Genomic DNA, 22,484 nt, shown 5'->3' with positions numbered 1-22,484 from the left:
GTATCTCCTCATTTGGCTTTTGATTCATATCTTTTACTGTCTTTCATAAAAAATCAGTAATCTAGTGAGTAAATGGGTTTCTTGAATTTTGTGAGCTGGTGAAGCAAATTAATCAAACCCAAGAAGGGCATCATGAGAACCTCTTGATTTTTAGCCAGTTGGTTAGAAGCACAGGTAACAACCTGAGCTTGTAATTGGCATCAGAAGTGGAGGGTGGTCTTGCGGGACAGAGCCCTTAATGTAATGCTGTCCCTAGGTAGAGAGTGTCAGAATTGAATTGAATTATAGGACACCCAGCTGGTGTCAGAACGTTGCTTAGTGGTGGTGTGAGGAATTTATTTTTGGCAGCACTGGATCTTCGTTGCTGTGCCCGGGCTTTCTGGAATTGTTGGGTAGTCAGAGAGCCCTTTTACCAGGGATACTTAGATCATTCTCAGATGAGGACTGAAAATTGTCCACTGGATTTTACAACACAGATATCTTCCATGACCTTGATAAAGCACTTTTGATGGAATGATGGGAGAGGGTTAAGGATGAATGGGAGGGCTGGAATTAGAGTTAGGGAGTTTAGGTAACTCAGTCAAGGAGTTTTGCAGTAGTAGCTAGAGGGAGTTGGTCAGGGGACAGTTAAGTTGGGAGATATTAGAGTATATTTGTTTGCTGATGGTAGTGTTCCAATAAAGAAGAAAAATTGATGATTTAAAGGGGGAAGAAAGAATTGCTGAAGCAGTGCCCTTGAGTAGATGGGAAGAAATGGGATCTAGGGAGCAAGGGATGAGATTGGTCCTGATTAGGGCATAGACTTGCATTCATAGTAACAAGTGAAGATAGTAAGTGTGTATGGGTATGGATGCTGGTGGGTATATAGATTAGGTGGTGGGAGCTTGTGGAAGTTCTCTTCTTCTTTTTTAAAAGCAACAATTAATTAATTAAATTTATTTAGTTGCGCTGGGTCTTAGTTGCGGCAGGCGGGCTTCTTAGTTGTGGCTCACCTGCTTCTTAGTTGCGGCCAGCAGGCTCCTTAGTTGCAGCTCGCGGGCTCCTTAGTAGCAGCTTGCCAGCTCCTTAGTTGTGACATGCATGTGGGATCTAGTTCCCTGACCAGGAACTGAGCTCCGGCCCCCTGCATTGGGAGCTCAGATTCTTAACTGAGGGAAGTCCCCTGGAAGTTCTCTTTTTTTTTGGGGGGTTTTTTTTTTTTTTGCGCTATGCGGGCCTCTCACTGTTGTGGCCTCTCCCGTTGCGGAGCACAGGCTCCAGACACGCAGGCTCAGTGGCCATGGCTCACGGGCCCAGCCGCTCCGCGGCATGTGGGATCTTCCCGGACCGGGGCACGACCCGGTGTCCCCTGCATCGTCAGGCGGACTCTCAACCACTGCGCCACCAGGGAAGCCCGGAAGTTCTCTTTTGATTTTTCAATTTTCTCAGGGAATAAGCACAATTTTCAGCTGAGACTGAGGATGAGGGAGGAGATATGGGAGGTTTAGCTAGCAAGGAAGAGGTATGAAGTTTGTCTACAGGGGCTAGGAGAGTAAATGGACTAGAGAAATACAGTAGGAATGCCAGGCAGCCTTAAGGGCCCGCTTATTCTTATGAATAAGAATGTAAAATTTAGGCATTCAGTCATTATTGCTTTACAGAGTGAGAAAATCTGACTTACTAACCATCCACATGTGTATGGCGTGATAACTGGAACCTTTTGGAACAGAGAGGTCATGCTCCCTAGTCTGCAAAAACTAGCACCGTGGGTAAAAAAACTAGCACCGTCATTTTGTTTTTGCGTTTGTTTTAATGCTGCTTTAGCTAATAGTGACTTCCAATTGGGAGCAGTTTTGTCTCTCACCTCCCCCCAGGAGACATTTGGCAACATTTGGAGGTGCTGCAAGATTGTCACAAGGCAGGGGGTGCTGCTGGCATCTAGTAGGTAGAGGTGAGGGATGCCACTAAGCATCCTTATGACAAAGGCACAGGAGAGCCCTCACAACAAAGAGTGTCCTGCTTAAAATGTCAGTAATGCTGAGGTCGAAAAACTCTGAACTTATCATGGTCCATAGTTGCTGGGATTTCACTTTTTTTGTTTGCTAAATTCTTGTTTCCTTGTTTGATTGTCCTTGACTTTCACTAAGTACTAAAATTATACTGAGTTATGAGAATATACATATCACTTCAGCTTTTTATTTTAGATTTTAATGGAGGCAAGAGGGAGGATGTTCTTTTATTCAGCCTCAAGTGTGGGATTAATGTTATCTGAAGTAAATTTGGAACAAAGAACTTTTTACCTTGATGCATCTAATAACATGAGTTTTTTTTTTTTTTTATTGCGGTACGTGGGCCTCTCACTGTTGTGGCCTCTCCCGTTGTGGAGCACAGGCTCCGGACACGCTGGCTCAGGGGCCATGGCTCACGGGCCCAGCCGCTCCGCGGCATGTGGGATCTTCCCGGACCGGGGCACAAACCCGCGTCCCGTGCATCAGCAGGCAGACTCTCAACCACTGTGCCACCAGGGAAGCCCAACATGAGTTTCTTAAGATTGACTCTGAGGCCAGTATCATCTTCACTTGGGGCTTGAGTATACCTTGTACTAAATTTCAAAGTAAACTTTGAGTAACAAAGAGGAAGTATTCTGTCAAATTGTGACTTGAGAAAGTTTCAGATATTCTGTCTTAACTGAGTTAACTCTTCATCCTAAAATTTGGATTGTATCTGCTACTCTTCAATGCCTAATGACTATGGGCAGGATTTGAAACGTGGTACTTAAACTTAATCCTCAAGTATTGGTAGATAGAAAACACCAGAATGATGAGAGAAGGGAAATTCATATGCTAGTTCCAGCATACCATTTACTTTCTGCTTGAGCTCAGGCAATCTCACCGTACTGTGGGAACCTGTGTGTGTTTCGTGTACAAGTGCTCTGGAGTGGTAGTTCATGCCTACCTTCCTTCACCCAGTTTACGGAGATGCAGTGAAGCTAAAGGGATTTGGGTTTCCTAGTAAATGAAAGGGTATAGTAAATACCAGTAGTGATATTTGAGTTTCAAAATGATAAAAGTTGATCCTGGTTGCCTTTTGATTTTTTTTTGTTTTTCGTTTTTTTTGTTTTTTAAGATTTTAATTTATTTTCCTTCTTTAGAATGCTAACAGTAAGCTAGAGCTCTAGGCAGAGTTAAAATCTAATATTTGTTGGAAGAAATTTTACAGAAGGAAATGGATTCTAGCAATAACCCATGCTATCATTTGTTAATTCCAACTTCCTTTTCTTTATAAATTTATTTATTTATTTATGGCCGCATTGGGTCTTCATTGCTGCCCACGGCTTTCTCTAGTTGTGGTGAGCAGGGGCTACTCTTCGTTGTGGTGCGCAAGCTTCTCATTGCGGTGGCTTCTCTTGTGGAGTATGGGCTCTAGGTGTGTGGGCTTCAGTAGTTGTGGCACATGGGCTGAGTAGTTGTGGCTCGCGGGCTCTAGAGCGCATTCTCTAGTAGTTGTGGTGCACGGGCTCCATGACATGTGGGATCTTCCCGGACCAGGGCTTGAACTTGTGTCCCCTACATTGGCAGGCAGATTCTTCTTTTTTGTAATTAATTATTTTAACATTTTTATTGGAGTATAATTGCTTTACAATGGTGTGTTAGTTTCTGCTTTATAACAAAGTGAATCAGTTATACATATACATATATCCCCATATCTCCTCCCTCTTGCGTCTCCCTCCCACCCTCCCTATCCCACCCTGACTCTCAACCACTGCACCACCAGGGAAGCCCACATGACTCTTTTTGAATTATGGTTTTCTCAGGGTATATGCCCAGTAGTGGGATTGCTGGGTCGTATGGCAGTTCTATTTTTAGTTTAGTGGCTGTATCAATTTACATTCCCACCAACAGTGCAAGAGGGTTCCTTTTTCTCCACACCTTCTCCAGCATTTATTGTTTGTAGATTTTTTTGATGATGGGTTAGGCGGATTCTTAACCACTGTGTCACCAGGTAAGTCCCCCAACTTCCTTTTCTTGAATTTGTTTTCTTTAGTGACTCTTCACAGGCTTTCTTACATAAAGTGGTCTCATAAAAGCCTTAAGTTTTGGGAATTCCCGGGCGGTCCAGTGGTTAGGACTCAGTGATTTCACTGCCGTGGCCTGGGTTCAATCCCTGGTCGGGGAGCTAAGATCCTGCAAGACGATTGGCACGGCAAAAAAAAACAAAGCCTTAAATTTTGAATTAGTTTTATTTTCGAGCTCTTCGTTTCCTGCTTTAACTTAGTGTTATTCCAATAGTTGGCCAGGAGAGGGCGCATGAAACTTTTTGATTTAGTATACTTCTGAATTAAAGACCCCGTTTGTAATCATATTTTACTTTGATTTGATTACAGTTGTTTAGTATTTGGTTGATAATTCATTTTATGAAGCATTTGAACCCTGAAAGTATTGTAGGCGTTCGGAAAGCTTTGTCATTATTGATTCATAATGTGTTTAATTTATTAGCCATTGTATTTAATTCACTGAATGTGTATTGAGGATTTGAGGAGTATCAAACACTATGCTAGATATGGGGGATATAGAAGGCATGGGCCTCACCCTCAAGCAGTCTTTCAGACTGTTTAGTATAGTAGTGATTTCACTGAAGAGTTAAAGAGAAGCCAGGGTGTTCATATTTCTGTAATCCTGCTGTCATCCATGAGATGAAAGAAGAATTAAGGTTTGGAGAGACCCTGGAGATGAAGTACGCCAATTCCTCTTCTCATCGATAAAGAAATTGACAAACTTAGTGCACCCACGAATTACAACTTCATAGAAACAAATGATCATGATTATAAACATGAGAAGAAGGTTTGAAATTGTGTAATACGAAGTTTACACAATTCAAACAGTTTAGACTTTATTTCTTTTGAGAACAGGAGACATGAACTGTTCAGAGGGCCTAATTTAAAGTTAATACTAGCTACCAGTGTTTATCTTGTGCTAGACTTCGTAGGGTGTTCTATGTTAATTATTTATATACCACCAACAGAATGGAGTAGGTATTCTTCTCATTCTAAAAGTAATAATCTCAAATTTATTGAGCCCTATTATGTGTCAGGTTAAGTATTTTCCTTAAAGTATCTCATTTGAGCTCCTTAAGAAGGCTGTGTGGGAGGCTTCCCTGGTAGTCCAGTGGTTAAGACTGTGCTTCTACTGCAGGGGCGTGGGTTCTATCCCTGGTTGGGGAACTGAGATACCGTATACCTTGTGGTGTGGCCAAAAAAAAAAGAAGCCTATGAGGTAATTACTATTACTCCATTTACTGTTGAGAAAACTGAGGTCTAGAAAGTTATATGAATTCCCCAAGGCCATTCTTCTAGTATTAGAGTTAGGATTTAGACCCAGGTCTAGTTGACTCTGTAGTCTCTGCCCTCATCACCTGGCTTATAGTTTTATTAGAAAATTATGTCCTCTTACATCCAGGAACTCATTCTTCTGCAGCCACCTTACAGTTCAGGAGTAATACAACTCATTGCTGTACGGCTGGCAAGAACAGAGTACTAAGGCAATGGGGGGATTGGTTCTCTTGGAGCAGGGATCAGGTTCACATTGAGGTGACACCTGAGCTGGGACTTAAAACAGGACAAGCGTTTCATTTAGGAGATAATAAGGGAGGAGAAAACAACATGAGCAAAAGTGTAAAGATATGAAAGAATGTGGCTTGTTCAGGGAACAATGAATGTTTGTGTCATTAGGCTTTAAGGTGAATAAGCTGAGATGGCCAGGCTGGTGTTAGATTATGGAAGGCCTTCTGTGTCTTGTTAAGGAGTTTAGACTATATTCTGAGCAGTAGGGAAACACCAGAGTTGTTGTTATTTGGCTATATCCAGATGTAAACAAAAGTAGACAATATGACGAACCCTCATGAACCCATCACCCAACTCCAACAATTATTAACTCATGGCCTATCTTATTTTCTTGTTTTCTCTAGAGCCCCTGCTCTTCCCTATCATATTTTGAAACAAATCCCAGATAGTATATTATTTCATCCATAAATATTTCACCATGTATCTTATTAAAAAATATCAAATGCCCAGTTAATGTTCAAATTTTCAATGGTTAAATAACTTTTGTACTTTTAAGATTATAGTAGTCCACACTTAAAAAAGTCTTTTTAACATTTCTTATTTCTTGTAAGATCAGTTTAGTTGTGAGGAACGCTTTTAAGCTTTTGCTTGTCTGGAAGACTCTCTTTCTCCTTCAATTCTGAATAACTTTGCCAGGTAGAGTATTCTTGGTTGGAAGTTTTTTTTCTTTCAGCACTTTGAATGTTTTATGCCCCTCCCTTCTGGCCTGCAAAATTTGTGCTGAAAAATCTGTGGATAGGCTTATGGGGGTTCCCTTGTATGTAACAAGACTTTCTGTTTGGTTTTTTTTGCTGCTTTTAATATTCTTTGTCTAACTTTTGACATTTTAATTATAATATGTCTTGATGTGGGTCTCTTTGGGTTCATCTTACTTGGAACTTTCTGGGCTTCCTAGATCTGAATGTCTGTTTCCTTCCCCAAGTTAGGGAAGTTTTTGGCCATTATTTCTTTTTCTCTTTTTTTTTAAGAGGAGTTTGTTGGTTTTTTAAAAATAGGTCTTTATTAGAGTATAATTGCTTCACAATACTGTGTTTCTGTTGTACACCAAAGTGAGTCAGCCATATGCTTACACATGTCCCCATATCCCCTCCCTCTTGAGCCTGCCTCCCACCCTCCCTATCCCATCCCTCTAGGTCATCGCAGAGCACTGAGCTGATCTCACTGTGCTTTGCTGCTGCTTCCCACTAGCTGTTTTACATTTGGTAGTGTATATATGTCCATGGTACTCTCACTTCATCCCAGCTTCCCCCTCCCACCCCATGTCCTCAAGTCCTATTCATTTATTTATTTTTGGCTGTGTTGGGTCTTCGTTTCTGTGCGAGGGCTTTCTCTAGTTGTGGCAAGCGGGGGCCACTCCTCATCGCGGTGCGCGGGCCTCTCACTGTCGCGGCCTCTCTTGCTGCGGAGCACAGGCTCCAGACGCGCAGAGCTCAGTATTTGTAGCTCACGGGCCCAGCTGCTCCGTGGCACGTGGGATCTTCCCAGACCAGGGCTTGAACCTGTGTCCCCTGCATTGGCAGGCAGACTCTCAACCACTGCGCCACCAGGGAAGCCCCCAAGTCCATTCTTAAGAGGAGTTTTTATGGTAGAGTAGAGGGATAGTAATTTATTTATTTACTTATTTATTTATTTTGGCCATGAGCGATCTTAGTTCCCTGACCAGGGATCAAAGTCTGGCCCTTGGCAGTAGTAGCCTGGAGTCCCAACCACTGGACCGCCAGGGAATTCCCCAGCCATTATTTCTTCAAGTAAGATTTCTGCCCTTTTCTTTCTCTTTCTGGAAGCCCTATAATGCAAACGTTAGTCTGTGTGATATTGCCCCATAAGTCTCTTAAGCTATAGTCAAATTTTTTCATTCTTTTTCTTTTTGCTGCTCTGCTTGGGTGAGTTCCACTGCCTTTTCTTCAAGTTGACGGATTCTTTCTTCTGCTTTATCCAGTCTGCTGTTGAACACTTCTAGTGTATTTTTCAGTTCAGTTATTATATTCTTAAGCTCTGTGACTTCCGTTTGGTATTTTCTTATATTTTTCATCTCTTTGTTGAAGATTTCGCGGTGTTCATCCATTTGTCTTCCCAGTTCGGTGAGCATCTTTATGACCATGACTTTGAACTCTTTATCAGGTAAATTACTTATCTCTGTTTCATTAAGATATTTTTCTGAGGTTTTATCTTGTTAACTGACTTGGAACATATTCCTCTGTTCCTTTATTTTGCTTGACTCTCTGTGTTGGTTTCTATACAGTAGAAGAAACAACCACTTCTCCCAGTCTTGAAGGAGTGGCCTCATGTAAGAGAGAAAACTTTTTATTCAGCCCTGCCCCAACTTTCGGTCATCTCTCAAACTTTTGTGCTTGTCCAAGCATCCTGTTATGTTACTAGTAGCTCCCAGTAGTTGAGGATGTGCCAAGAATAGACAGTGTCCCAAAGAGGAGGATTTCAGCACCTAGATTCAGTCGGACTGGAAGCTAGACCCTCAGGCAGCAGCTTTATAAGTATGCAGATATATTCAGTCCTGGGGGGCCACAAATGTAAGCCCTGCTGGCCCCCAGAGCCACATGATCTGTCCCCTGGGCAGCAGTTGCAAAAATCAGGATACACTGTCCAGATGAATGTATAAGCTTCTTTTTTGGGAGATACTGGTGAGCTGGAGCAAGGCAGAGAAAGAGCACCAAGATGGTGTCTCCAGCCTGCATTGTTGAGAGCAGCTCCATAGGCCAGCAAACGTGTGCCAGACTTGAGGCCTGCCACTCAGTCGAAAGCTCCAGGACAGGCAGAGTGGCCTCCTTCACAGAAAGAATGGGGAGTGTGCCTTGGTCTGCTGTCTGCACAGTCTCCTGAGGATAGTAGCCTGCCAAGAACCATCCCTCCCCAATTGCCACAGTCCCATGAGACCCCAGAACACAAGCCCCTCTGGCCATCAGGGCCAGGTGATGGGCATCCTCTGGATGTCAGCCGCAGAAACTGCACCAGCCCAGGATTACAGGCAGCCCTTCCATATGTTGTTTAATTAGAAGCCTGCCCCCAGGCCACAGTCGTCATGATTAGCTGATAGGCCTCCTTCACAGAAAGACAGACCTCAGAGGTCTATTGCCTCTTGCTGTGCCCTGGGGGTGGCAGCTGTTTAGGAACTCTTTCTCTGTTGGTTACAGTCCTGGGGGGCCCACAAGCATAAGCCCTGCTGGTCACCAGAGTCAGGCAATGTAGAAGTGTCCCCTAGCAGCAGTCATAAAAATCACGGTGCCAAACAGGGTTATGAACTCCTTTCTGTGTGACACCTATTATTACAGTCCCATGTGACCAAGAGCGCAAACTCCCCTGACCTCCAGAGCCAGGCAATAAAGAGTTATCGCCTAGGGACTTCTTCCCTGGTGGTGCAGTGGTTAAGAATCTGCCTGCCGGGGCTTCCCTGGTGGCGCAGTGGTTGGGAGTCTGCCTGCCGATGCAGGGGACACGGGTTCGTGCCCCGGTCCGGGAGGATCCTACGTGCCACGGAGCGGCTGGGCCCGTGAGCCATGGCCGCTGGGCCTGCGCGTCCGGAGCCTGTGCTCCGCAACGGGAGAGGCCACAGCAGTGAGAGGCCCGCGTAACGCAAAAAAAAAAAAAAGAATCTGCCTGCCAATGTAGGGGACACAGCAAAGCGAGAGGGCAAAGATGGCACCCACTAGTCTCCATCCCCGTACAGTGAGTGTTCCAGCAGGCTCCTAAATGTGTATGTAAAATTGGATGCCTGATCCACAGGCTGAGGTGTTTTTTGTTTGTTTGTTTGTTTGTTTGCTTTGGGCCATGCCACATGGCTTGTGGGATCTTAGTTCCCCGACCAGGGATTGAACCTGGGCCCTCAGCAGTGAGAGTGTGGAGTCCTAACCACTGGACTCCCAGGGAAGTCCCCAGGCTGAGGTTTTTTTTTTTTTTTTAATATTTATTTATTTATTTGGTTGCACAGGGTCTTAGTTGTGGCAGGCGGGCTCTTTAGTTGCTCCTTGTGGGCTCCTTAGTTGTGGCTCACCAGCTCCTTAGTTGCAGCACATGGGCTCCTTAGTTGTGGCTGGTGGGCTCCTTAATTGCAGCTCCAGGGCTCCTTAGTTGCAGCTTGCCAGCTCCTTAGTTGTGGCACACGGGTTCATTAGTTGTGGCATGTTAACTCTTAGTTGCGGCACGCATGTGGGATCTAGTTCCCTGAGCAGGTATCGAACCCAGGCCCTTTGCATTGGGAGCGTGGAGTCTTACCCACTGTGCCACCAGGGAAGTCCCCCTAGCCTGAGGTTTTACTGTAAGCAGGTGAGCCTCCTTTACTTTACGTATGGGTGCAGTCAGCTGCCTCTGAGCTGGGCATTGGGGCAGGTGAGTTTCTGAGCGTGACTCTTTAAGAGGTGTTTCTCTGATTGTCTCCATCTTGTGGGTCTCAGGCCATGAGCTCAATTGGTTTTCAAAATTAGGTGTTTTGGGGGTTCATCTGAAGTGCGTGTCTTAAAAGTTGCAGTTCCTGATGTGGGGTTTGAACCCTTTGTTTCTCAGGGAGAAGCTCTGGGTTTTGAGTTCCCTCCCAGGTATGGGTTGCCATACTGGGGGTGGGGTTTATGACAGGATTGTGAGCCGCCCTTTCCTACCTGCTTTAATGTCGTTTTCTTCTTGTTTGCCTGATATGTAGTTGTCACCCAGCCAGCCTTTAGTTTTTTTTAAAAGGAAGTTGTTCCACATGTAGCTGTAGACTCAGTGTGTCTGTAGGAGGATGTGAGTTCAGGAGATTAAACAATATGCTACTGAATAACCACTGGTTCAAAGAAGAAATAAATACCTTGAGGAAAATGAAAATGGAAATGTAACATAGCAGAATTTATGCAGTGTAGCAAAAGCAGTTCTAAGAGGGAAGTTCACAGCAATAAATGTCTACCTCAAGAAATAAGAAAAGTCTGAAGAAACAGCCTAACTCTACACCTCAAGGAACTAGAAGAAGAAATGAAGTCCAAGGTTAGTAGAAGGAAGGAAATAAAAAGGTTAGAGCAGAAATAAATGAACTAGAGACTAAAAACACAATAGAAAAGATCAAAAAAAAAGAAAAGATCAATAAAACTAAGAACTGATTCTTTGAAAAGATTAAAAAAAGAAAAGAAACCCCAAACCTGACAAACCTTTAGCTAGACTCAACAAGAAAAAAGAGAGAGGACTCTAATAAATAAAATCAAAAATGAAAGAGTAGTGTGACAGTGATACCACAGAAATACAAAGGATCTTAAGAGACTACTATGAATAATTATACGCCAACAGATTGGACAACCTAGAAGAAATGGAGAAATTCCTAGAAACATATAAACTACTAAGACTGAATCATGATGAAATAGAAAATCTGAGCAGACTGATTACTAGCAAGGAGATTGAATGAATAATCAAAAGCCATCTAACAAACAAAAGTCCAGGACCAGATGGCTTCCCTGGTGAATTCTACCAAACATTAAAAGAATTAAAATCAGTCTTTCTCAAACTCTCCCAAAAGATAGAAGAGGGTAGAATTCTTCGAAACATATTTTATGAGGCCAGTATTTTCCTGATACCAAAACCAGACAAGGGTGCCACATACAAAAAGTTACAGGCAGTATCCCCGATGAGCATGTATGCAAAATCCTCAACAAATTCTTAGCAAACTGAATTCACCAGTACATTAAAAGGATCATACATCGTGGTCAAGTGGGCTGTATTCCAAAAATGTAAGGATGGTTCAACATCTGCAAACCAGTCAGTGCAATTCACCACGTTAACACAATGAAGGATAAAAATCATATGATCGTCTCAATATTGACATGCAGGAAAAGCATTTGACAAAATTCAACATCCATTTTTGATAAAAACTCTCAACAAAGCAGGTATTGAATGAACATACCTCAACATAATAAAGGCCATATATGACAAGTCCACAGCTAACATTGTACTCATTGGTGAAAGGCTGAAACCGTTTCCTCTAAGGTCGACGATGTACACTCTCGCCACTTTTATTCAACATGGTATTGGAAGTTCTAGCTGCAGAAATTAGACAAGAAAAACAGATAAAAGGTATCCAGATTGGAAAGGAAGAAGTAAAACTATGACTATTTACAGATGACGTGATAAGAAAACCCTAAAGACTCCAAACAACTATTAAAACTAGTAAACAAATTCAGTAAAGTTGCAAGATACAAAATCAAACAAAAATCTTTTGTTTCTTTATACTAATAATGAACTATCAGAAAGATAAATTAATCAAACAACCCATTTACAATTGCATTAAAAAGAATAGAATACCTAGAAATAAATTTAACCAAGGAGATGAAAGACTTGTATATTAAAAACTATAAGACATTAATGAAAGAAATTGAAGAAGATAGAAATAAATGCAAAGATATTTTGTGTTCATGGATTGGAAGAATTAGTATTGTTAAAATGACCATACCACTCAAAGCAGTCTACAGATTCAGTGCAATTCCTATCAAAATTTCAATGGCATTTCTCACAGAAATGGAACAAACAGTGTTTTGTTTGGTTTTTTTAAATTTTTATTTATTTATTTATTGGCTGCGTTGGGTCTTCATTGCAGTGCACGGGCTTCTCATTACAGTGGCTTGTTGCGGAGCACTGGCTCTAGACGCACGGGCTTCAGTAGTTGTTGCACACCGGCTCAGTAGTTGTGGCACACAGGCTTAGTTGCCCTGCAGCATGTGGGATCTTACCAGACCAGGGCTTGAACCCATGTCCCCTGCACTAGCAGGCGGATTCATAACCACTGTGCCACCAGAGAAGCCTGAACAAACAGGCTTAAAAGTTGTGTGGAACCTCCAAAGACCCCAATAGCCAAAGCAATCTTTTGTGTGTGTGTGTGTGTGTGTTACATGGGCCTCTCACTGTTGTGGCCTCTCCCGTTGCGGAGCACAGGCTCTGGATGCACAGGCCCAGTGGCCGTGGCTCACGGGCCCAACTGCTCTGTGGCATGTGGGATCTTCCCAGACCGGGGCACGAACCCGTGTCCCCTGCACCTGCAGGCGGACTCTCAACCACTGCGCCACCAGGGAAGCCCCGCCAAAGCAATCTTAAAGAAAAACAAAGCTGGAGGCATCATGCTACCTGATTTCAAACTAGATTACAAAGGTATAGTAATTAAAACAGTATGATATTGGTATAAAAACAGACACATAGATCAATGGAACAGAATATAGAGCCCAGAAATAATCCCTCACACATGTTGTCAATTAACTTATGACAGTAGAGCAAGAATACATGTTGGGGAAAGGGCAGTCTCTTTAACAGATGGTATTTGGAAAATTGGACAGCCACATGCCAGAGAATGAAATTTGATCCTATCCTACTCCATACTCCAAAATTAACTCAAAATAGGTTAAAGACTTGAATGTAAGACCTGAAACCATAAAACTCCTAGAAGAAAGCAGGCAGTAAGCTCTTTGACATAGGTCTTGGCAATGATTTTTTGAATCTGATACCAAAAGCAAAAGCAAAAGTAAACAAGTAGGACCTAATTAAACTAAAAATCTTCTGCATAGCACAGGAAAGCATCAACAAAATGAAAAGGCCCCCTACTGAATGGGAGAAAATAATTGTAAGTCATATATCTGATAAAGGGCTAATGTCCAAAATATACAACAAACTTAGACAACTAAATAGTAAAAAAAAACCCCAATCAAATTAAAAAATGAGATGATCTGAATAGCTATTTTGCCAAGAAGACATGCCATTGACCAATAGGTACATGAAAAGATAGTCCATATCATTAATCATCAGAGAAATGCAAATCCAGACCACAATGAGATACCACCTCACACCTGTTAGAATGGCTATTATCAAAAAAATAGGAAAGAAGAAGTGTTGGCAGGGATGTGCAGAAAAGGGACTGTTGTGCACTGTTGGTGGGAATGTAAATTGGTGCAGCCACTGTGGAAAACAGTATGGAGGTTCCTCAAAAAACTAAAAATGAACTACCGTGTGATCTAGCAATTCCACTTCTGAATAGAACAAAAACACTAATTTGGAAAGATATATACACACTCACGTCCTTTGCTACATTACAGTAGCCAAGGTATGGAAACAACCTAAGTTTCCATCAGTGGATGAGTAGTTAAAGAAATTGTGATATATGTAAATATATAAACACACACACTCACCACACGCAAACATAGAGGAATATTAATCAGCTGTAAAAAAGAATGAAATCTTGCCATTTGTGACAATAAGGATGGACCTTGAGGGTATTATGTTAAGTGAAATAAGTCAGGCAGAGAAAGACTAATAGCATTTGATATTTCTTATATGTGGAATCTAAAAATCAAAACAAAACAAAAACCAAACCTGCCTCATAGGTACCGAGAACAGATTGGTGATTGCAAGAGGCAGCGGGTTGAGGGTGAGAGAAATGGGTGAATTGGGGTTTTTTGTTTGTTTGTTTTGTTTGTTTTTTAGTTTAAATACATTGAATAAAAATTTTTTTAAAAGTCCACCCATTAACTGACTTTTTTCTTAATTCTCGTAATCTGTAGTTTCTTTATTCAGCTCTTTTTTTTTCTCCTTGTAATTTATTTGTTGAAGAAAACGGGCTGTTCGTCTTGTAGAGTTTTGTACAGCTTGGATTTTGCTGAGTGCATCCCCTTTGTGTTGTTTAACAGGTTTCCCTGTCTCTGTATTTTCTGCATTGAATTTGGAGGCTTGATTAATTCGAGTTTGTTTTTGCAGAAAGACTACTTCATGGATGGTGGGTGGTGTCTTTTTACATCAGGAGGCGAATGAAGCCACCTTTATGCATTAATTTCTTAGGGATTAGAAAGTGATGTTATTTGTCTTGATTATTCAAGGAAGTTGAGGAATTCCACAGATCATGTCAGAGATCCTCTGTGCCTTTAAATCTATTTTAGGACTGAGATGACTTACAGTAGAGAATCAATAGTCATTGACCACAATAAAAAGGAATGAAATTCTGCCATTCGCAACATCGTGGATGGACTTGGGTTGGTATTCTGCTTAGTGAAATAAGTCAGACGGAGAAAGACAAATACTGTATGATATCACTTATATGTAGAATCTAAAGTATAAAATAAACGAGTGTATATAAACAAAAAAGAAACAGAAATGTGGAGAACAAGGTGATGATTACCAGTGGGAAGAGGGAAGAGGTGAGGGGCAGAACGGATAGGAGGTTAAGAGGTACAAGCTACTATGTATAAAATACATAAGCTCCAAGGATATACTGTACAACACAGGGAACATAGCCAAACTTTTATAATAACTGTAAATGGCATGTAACCTTTAAAAATTGTGGCTCGCTATGCTGTACACCTGAAACTTACACCAGCTATACCTCAATTAAAATCTTGTGTTAATAACTGTTTATTATTTGACTTACATGAGTTACTGACTTTTCACTCTTCTTAGCCTTCAGTAAACTACTAGCTCTTTGTGGTATTTTATGTAATCTCGATTCTTTGTTAACAAATATGTCTAGAATGTTTCCACTCGTGATCCTTAAATAGTTGCCATCAAAATGGAGCTGATGTGGTTCAGAAGATAGATAAGCTTTGGAAAAGATTCTAAATGTCTGTTGCTTTACAGGCTTTTTTCATCTCACAGCGTTTTACCCCAATCACATATTCACACAAGTGCTTCTCTTGAAATATCTCGAAAATGGGAGAAGAAGAATAAAATTGTTTATCCTCCACAACTGCCTGGAGAACCTCGGAGACCAGCTGTAAGTTTGTGGGTAGAACTAATCTCTTGATTTTGATAAAGCACTCTTGCTCTTGTGTGGCTAGCAGTGATTTATTATTCCATGTTAAGAAAAGAAAAAAATTATACAGGAATTTGCTTGATCCTTTAATTGGTACAGAAAATGTTCTAGATTTATCTTTTTTGTAGTTAAAATGATTGTCTTTGTTTTACTTATTTGCCTTGACTTAACTTCTTGGATAGGAGCCTTAACTCTAAAACTGAGCTAATAGCTTGAGACGTTTCGACTGATTTTTGACTCCAAGAGGCTTGATAATGGAGCACGAGGGGTTGGTAAGAATGGCTTAAGCCATTGGCCAATATTAAAATCATATGTGTGATTTTCCAATGTTTTATACTTGAGTATAGACACACTTGGTTGTGAGGTTTTTCTTCCTTTTTTTTTTTTTTTTTTTAATTTACAAACCTTTGAACCTAAGGTTTGAATTTAATCATTGGATTCCTTCCAGAGATACCTTATTCCTTCCAGACTTTAACTTATCTTTAGTTGCTCAGAATCCTTTTGCCCTCTCCAAATTGCTAGACATTGCTCTAGTCTGAAATAAAAGACAAATTTCTAGCTTAATATGAATTTTCTGTGGGATACATACACATCTCTTAAAAAGTTTAAGTAAGTAATAATAGCATAAACAAGGTGGGAACATTTGAATCCTTAAGAAAATGAACTGTGATAAGTACTTTAGAAATAGGATTACTGTGTTAATTATAAATCATTCAGTTTAGCAAACATCTTTTAAGGTCCTTTGGGATTTAAGGCTACTGGATAATCGATATAATCTAAGTAATGTCATTTGCTTAGTTTTTATATGAACTTGACAGCATGCATTTTATTAAAATTCAGTTGCTATCTAGATATTAGTCTGAATTAGTACAGTTTTATGTTTTTTTTTTTTCTCATTTAGGGGAGTTAATTTATTCATTTAAAGACCTCCTACCTGATTGGGAACTAAGAAGTAAAAGAGATCTTAATAGCTTAAACAAATGAGTTGTTAACTTTCATATTTTATTGTGCCATCAGAGCTTAAAAGTTTGATTTGTCATAGAATCTGTGCTATTAAGCATTGACTCCATTTTGTAATTAACCAAAATTTACACATTTGTACAAATATCATAAATAAAATATCATAAAATAAAATACCATAAATAAAATATTAAGCATTGATTGCTATTAAGCATTGACTCCATTTTGTAATTAACCAAAATTTACACATTTGTACAAATATCATAAATAAAATATCATAAAATAAAATACCATAAATAAAATATTAAGCATTGATTGCTATTAAGCATTGACTCCATTTTGTAATTAACCAAAATTTACACATTTGTACAAATATCATAAATAAAATATTTTCTAGGGACTTCCCTGGTGGCACAGTGGTTAAGAATCCGCCTGCCAATGCAGGGGAGATGGGTTCAAGCCCTGGTCTGGGAAGATTCCCCCATGCCGTGGTGGAACTAATCCCATGTGCCACAACTACTGAGCCCGTGCGCCTAGAGCCTGTGCTCTGCAACAAGAGAAGCCACCGCTATGAGAAGCCCGTGCACCGCAACGAAAAGTAGCCCCCTCTCGCCGCAACTAGAGGAAGCCCATGCACAGCAATGAAGACCCAATGCAACCAAAAATAAAGTAAAAATTAAAAAATATATATATTTTCTATAATGAGCTTTCTTTACTTCTTACTTGAGGTCTCTGGACTTGGCTTTAACTGGAAATAAAGAAATCATAATAGTATTTGTCAGGTCCAGAATCTAAAGCGAAATTTTGTATTTTGTAAATACCAGTCTTTTTGGATGTTAAACACACTTCAGGATACATCCTAAATAGCAAAATTCAAATAGTTAACAGTAGATGATCTACCTAACTCTAGCAAATGAAGAACAGTGTCAATTAAATCATTTGTTATATATTGTAATTTACTGAAACTATTTTGGTTAACTTTTGCATAATATATACTTCTATAAGTGCCTGTGTGAAGACATTTGGTTAGATTTTATATAGGCACTTTGGAGAAACCTCATTTAGTTCTCTATTTTGCACAGATTTTGTTTGAGGGAATAATCCTTTTCTGGGACAAATTAAGACTTTTGGAAAATACCTTAACATTTTCTGATTTTAAATAGTATTTAGCAAATTGATTTTGGTGTAGCAGTTATACCTGTTATGACTAAATTATTAGTGCTGTTTATAAACACCTTGCTTATTAACAGGGAATAATTTCCTCACCTAGCCACATAGTTGATACACTGTGCCATTATTTGCAGTGTCCCTTAGGCTTTCCAATCTGCTACCTGCAAACATTTTAAAAATTAGTTTTATCTCATTTAGAAGAAGGCCAGATAATATTTACTATTCTATCTCATTCTGATCTTCAGAATTTGGAATATGTAGTTAAGTAATAGTAGATGGGGCAATGAGTAAAATCCTAAGGCATTTGTAAACTTCTAGCAGGAGTCAGAATGTTAGAAAGTTTTGAGGTTTCTCTGCTTTTATTTGCCTTGAAAAATGTTTTCTAATTTTTTTTTAAGTGGCATTATGGTATAATAGTAGGAAGAATGTGGGTTTTAGAGTCATGAGGGGAACTTTAAAGATACACCTGCCAGACATTGTATTAAGCCCTTCACATACTTCCCTGTGTGGCACTAGCTTACAAACTTTGCTATCTTGCACAAGTCACTTGATTTCTCTGATTTTCATTTTGTAAAAGGTTTATAAAGTGTTTTTTCTCCCAACTCATAGAGTTAGATCATATGAAATATGAAAAGTGCTTTGTGAACTATAAATTGTTTAATGGATGATTGATTTAAAAATTCAGTAGGATATACCTACCACTATAAATAGAAGACAATAAAAGCTAATGTTTAGTAAGATCTTACCATGTGCTAGACACTGTAAAGTACTTACTTTATATAGGTAACTTTCTTTAATCCTTATTATAGTTTTATGTGTTAGGTACTATTATCTTCATTTTAAAGAACAAGAAACTTAAGCAGAGAGAAGTTAAGTAGCTGGTAAATGGTAGAACTGGGATTCAAACCGAGGTAGTCTGATTCTAGAACCTGTGCTCTTGACTGAACACTTACAATATTGGTTTTCTTACGAAAATAGTTACTTTATCCATTTTGCCATTGTTCTCCTCACTAACAAGAAACCTTTTTGTACCTTTTCTTTTGTTCTTTTAGCCAGCTAAATGTTTTCAAAATACTTTAGTTTAAGTCTTTTACTATTCCTCGGTATAGCAGCATTGCAAACTTTGTCACAAACTAGCCATTTTACAGTTTGTTTTTCCCTTAGTAATCTTTATAACATAGTGAGAATTTGGAAAAGTATAACTTTGTATAGGGAAAAAGCGTCCCCAAATTCTTTTTTTAAAAAATAAATTTATTTATTTATTTATTTATGGCTACCTGCTCGAACCCGTGTCCCCTGCATTGGCAGGTGGATTCTTAACCACTGCGCCGCAGGGAAGTCTTCCAAATTCTTAATAATGTTTTTATTTCTTATGGCAGCATTTCATTAAACACAGAAAGTAAAAACTTTATTAACAGTGTTTTACTGTCATTTTGATAAAATTGCTTAATTTTTTTTCCTGTTTGTAAGGAAATCTACCATTGTCGAAGACAAATAAAGTACAGCAAAGACAAGATGTGGTATTTGGCAAAATTGGTAAGCTAAAATGACTATTACCGCATAATATATAGGGAAAGAAGCTACAAATTTTACCCCAGGATTTGAAAAAAGCAAAAAAACTAGCCCTGTTTTTTCCAAAAAGTGAGGAATATAATTACATTTTAAGACATTTCGTAGGTAATCCAAAAGTGATAGTTCAGAGATTGGTGATTTTGCTTAATTTTTACCTCCTGACAAACTAAATCATGTTGGATATATAGATACTTTAGAAGAAAGGCATCAAGAACCTGGCTATAGTTAGAGAATCCAGGAAGTAAGCTTATGTATCTGTAAAAGTTGATTCAACCTATTTCAAAACTGTTGCCTTTGTAAGTTTTTTACCTCGAAAATGAAATTTATATATGAGAAAAGACAAAAGCAGCAAATACCCATGTAATACATTTCTTCTATAGGAGAAGGAGATGCCTTTAGTGCCTACTGTGATCCTTGCCAACCTGTGATCTTTCTCTGTCATGTCCACTCTCTTTTATTATTATTGAAACCATTATAATCCAGGTTTAGCGGTTAAAAATTTTAAGTTTGATTTTGACCTACAGAGGGTGGTGGCATCCCTTCTCAAACTTGTTTTCTTCTCTTTTGCCTGCGTTTAGTGAGCTATTTTTATTAATGAAAAAAGTTTTTCCCCACTTTTATTGAGATGTAATTAACATGTAACTAGTGAGCTAATTTTAGAAGTGATTTGGATTATGTAAGACTTTTACTTTTCACTGAAAAGGGAATGCTGACTTTGTAAACTAATTTGTTTATTTTCTCTTGTCTGTTACCCTTTAATTCTAGATACGAGGAATGTCCATTGACCAGGCTCTGGCTCAGTTGGAATTCAGTGACAAAAAAGGGGCCCAGATAATTAAAGAGGTAAACTAAGATTGGTGGGGAGGGAGCGAATAGTTGGCTTGCTGGTGTTAGTAAGCTTTGCTTAAATCCTGAATTCGCTAGTGTAAATGCATAGTTTATATAATACAGATAAAGGGGACTCAGTTTTATTAATGTCCTTATACCTTAGGAATGTTCTGTGCTTTAAGTATTTTTTTTTTCCTTAGATGCTTTTATTTGCACCAGATAGTGATTTATGTTTTATGATCTGTCTGTGAAGTGAAGTGATACATCTTATTTTTAATGATTGGGGGCTTGATAAACTTTATAAAGATTTTGTTTTTTGTAAGTTCCACAACTGAGAGCTTGGGATTTTATAACTAGTTGAGTGGAAAGAGCACTGTACTGGGACTCAGGGGAGTTGGAGTCTTATCTTTTCTCTGACAGTTTCTGTTGTGATTTTGGGCAAGACACTTGTCTGGCTCCATTTTTCTCACTTGTAAACTAGGTGGGGTTGGATTGGATGATCTCTAAAGACACTTCTAGCTCTAAATGTAGCTGATTCACTGGGTGCACATGACTTGATATTTGTGCTGACTCATTCTAGGCACATGAGTGTTTTTGTTTCAGGAAGCTGAGTTGAGGACATCTGGGGATATTAGCATTATTTCCTATAGTTCAGTTAATTTTCATATAAAGTCATATCTTTTAGTGGGTGAATATTTAAGGTGGTTGGATTCAGACTTCTAAGAGGCTCTATTGTAATGCTTGTATTTATTTCCATTCAGAATGCAGTTACTAATTATCTGTTGTGTACCCAGCTTTGTACTACATTCATCTTTAAAGGAGGGAAAGATCTGATTTCTGTTATTTCTGACAACAGTTGTCCTATTTTAAAAAATGTGTTCTGGAGGAAGTTAATTCAAAATATCCTTGGAGTATAAATTTAATAATTTCTTTTAAAAAAAAATTTATTTATCTTTGGCTGCATTGGGTCTTCCTTTCTGTGCACTGGCTTTCTCTAGTTGCAGTGAGAGGGGGCTACTCTTTGTTGCGGTGCGTGGGCTTCTCATCGCGGTGGCTTCTCTTGTTGTGGAGCATGGGCTCTGGGCGCGTGGGCTTCAGGAGTTGTGGCACACGGGCTCAGTAGTTGTGGCTCGTGGGCTCTAGAGCTCAGGCTCAGTAGTTGTGGCCCACGGGCTTCGTTGCTTCGCGGCATATGGGATCGTCCCAGACGAGGGCTCGAACCTGTGTCCCCTGCATTGGCAGGCGGATTCCCAACCACTGCACCACCAGGCAATTCCCAAATTTAATAATTCTTAAAGGAAATTTTCAAGTATGATTTTCTCTACTTGTCTGATGTTGTTAATGGTTATTTTGGATCTAAAGTTTAAGAATTTTCAATAAGATTTAGCCCTTGAGCTTCTTGAACTTGACAAGTCTATGAATCAAAGCCATAATGCCCATTACCAAGGGTACTGCTGCAAGTGTTATTATCTCCTCCTTTACAGCTTACACATTCCATTTAAAACTTAGCAGGACCTGGACTGTGTTCTTTGCATTTGCAATTCTTGTCTGAGGAAGGAAAGCTCACTGTATCCCTTTTCCTTAGTACTGTTATAATTTGATATTCTCTTTTTAAAATTGACTGCAATAGGAAGGCATGTGATTAGCAGTCATAGAGATAACAATAAGAAATGAGAAATTTAATTCTGTTTTAGTTCAGGTCAGCCATATGAATGCCTTTCTTTTCCTTATTTAAGGTTCTCTTAGAAGCACAAGATATGGCAGTGAGAGACCACAATGTGGAATTCAGATCCAATTTATATATAGGTAAGATCTTTAATATTCTTAGCTTTGGAAAATGGCTTCCAACAGTGATGCCAAATTCTTCATCTAATAACAGTCTTTGATATCTAAATACTTTGGACTGTGTTTGCTAGTGAAAATTGCTGCTAATAGCTTATTCTTCAGCCTTCAGCATGCTAATGTTAGTCAGTTGTAAATGGTCCTAACTTTACTGCTTTATTGTTACCTGTTCCATAATGAGACTGAGATCATGAAACCTGTTGCTGATAATTATTAAATAATGGATATCAAGATGATATATAGAGTGGCCCTTTAATCATAATGAAACTATGGAAGAATGTAACTGATTTTTTAAAAAATGGATTCTTTGTCAACCCAAAGGAGACATATAAAGGATCACAGGTGGACTTAAAAAAATATGTATTTATAATGTGCCAAGCCAGGTGCCTAATCCCTAAAGGTATCCTATAAGTTAGTCTTCAATTACCAGAATGGAAAATCTGTTGAACCCTAAAAGCCAAGGGGCCTTCGAAAGCTCAGATGACCCAGATGTGTTGGTTCCCCTTTGTTATTACATCCTGAAGCATTACCTCAGCTTTGTATGCTTGTTCCACATCACATTAAATTAACGTGTGGGAATATGTTTTGGGAAGCCTGGTACACTGTACAAATGTAAGGGATTTTTTGGTAGCATACCTTCATACTGCTCCTTTTTTAGAAAGAGATCAATGGTTATTACAAAGCTCTCCCCCCACTCCCCTAACACCACAGTAAAGTAGAGCAGTGGCTGGAGTTACTGCAGCAATTACTGCTAACCTC

At 39.5% G+C, this 22,484-nt stretch overlaps 1 protein-coding gene across 3 annotated transcripts in view; it reads left to right on the top strand.

The window, feature by feature from the left end:
• Positions 1 to 22,484, top strand: part of MRPL22 (mitochondrial ribosomal protein L22) — a 36,293-nt gene that overhangs the window by 8,206 nt on the left and 5,603 nt on the right. The window contains exons 3-7 of one of the 3 annotated variants that reach the window (XM_024760174.1): positions 7,645 to 7,680; positions 15,179 to 15,314; positions 18,954 to 19,019; positions 19,821 to 19,898; positions 21,620 to 21,689. In XM_024760174.1, coding sequence (XP_024615942.1) covers positions 7,645 to 7,680; positions 15,179 to 15,314; positions 18,954 to 19,019; positions 19,821 to 19,898; positions 21,620 to 21,689 — 386 coding nt within the window. The remainder of the gene's footprint in view (positions 1 to 7,644; positions 7,681 to 15,178; positions 15,315 to 18,953; positions 19,020 to 19,820; positions 19,899 to 21,619; positions 21,690 to 22,484) is intronic. The other 2 variants (XM_024760176.1, XM_024760175.1) reach the window with 2 other exon arrangements.

This window comes from Neophocaena asiaeorientalis, unplaced genomic scaffold, assembly GCF_003031525.2.
Source record: "Neophocaena asiaeorientalis asiaeorientalis breed wild unplaced genomic scaffold, Neophocaena_asiaeorientalis_V1.1 scaffold336, whole genome shotgun sequence".
NCBI lineage: Eukaryota > Metazoa > Chordata > Mammalia > Artiodactyla > Phocoenidae > Neophocaena > Neophocaena asiaeorientalis.
The sequence above is the reverse complement of the archived record's forward strand: the minus strand, read 5'-3'. Positions and strand labels throughout refer to the sequence as shown.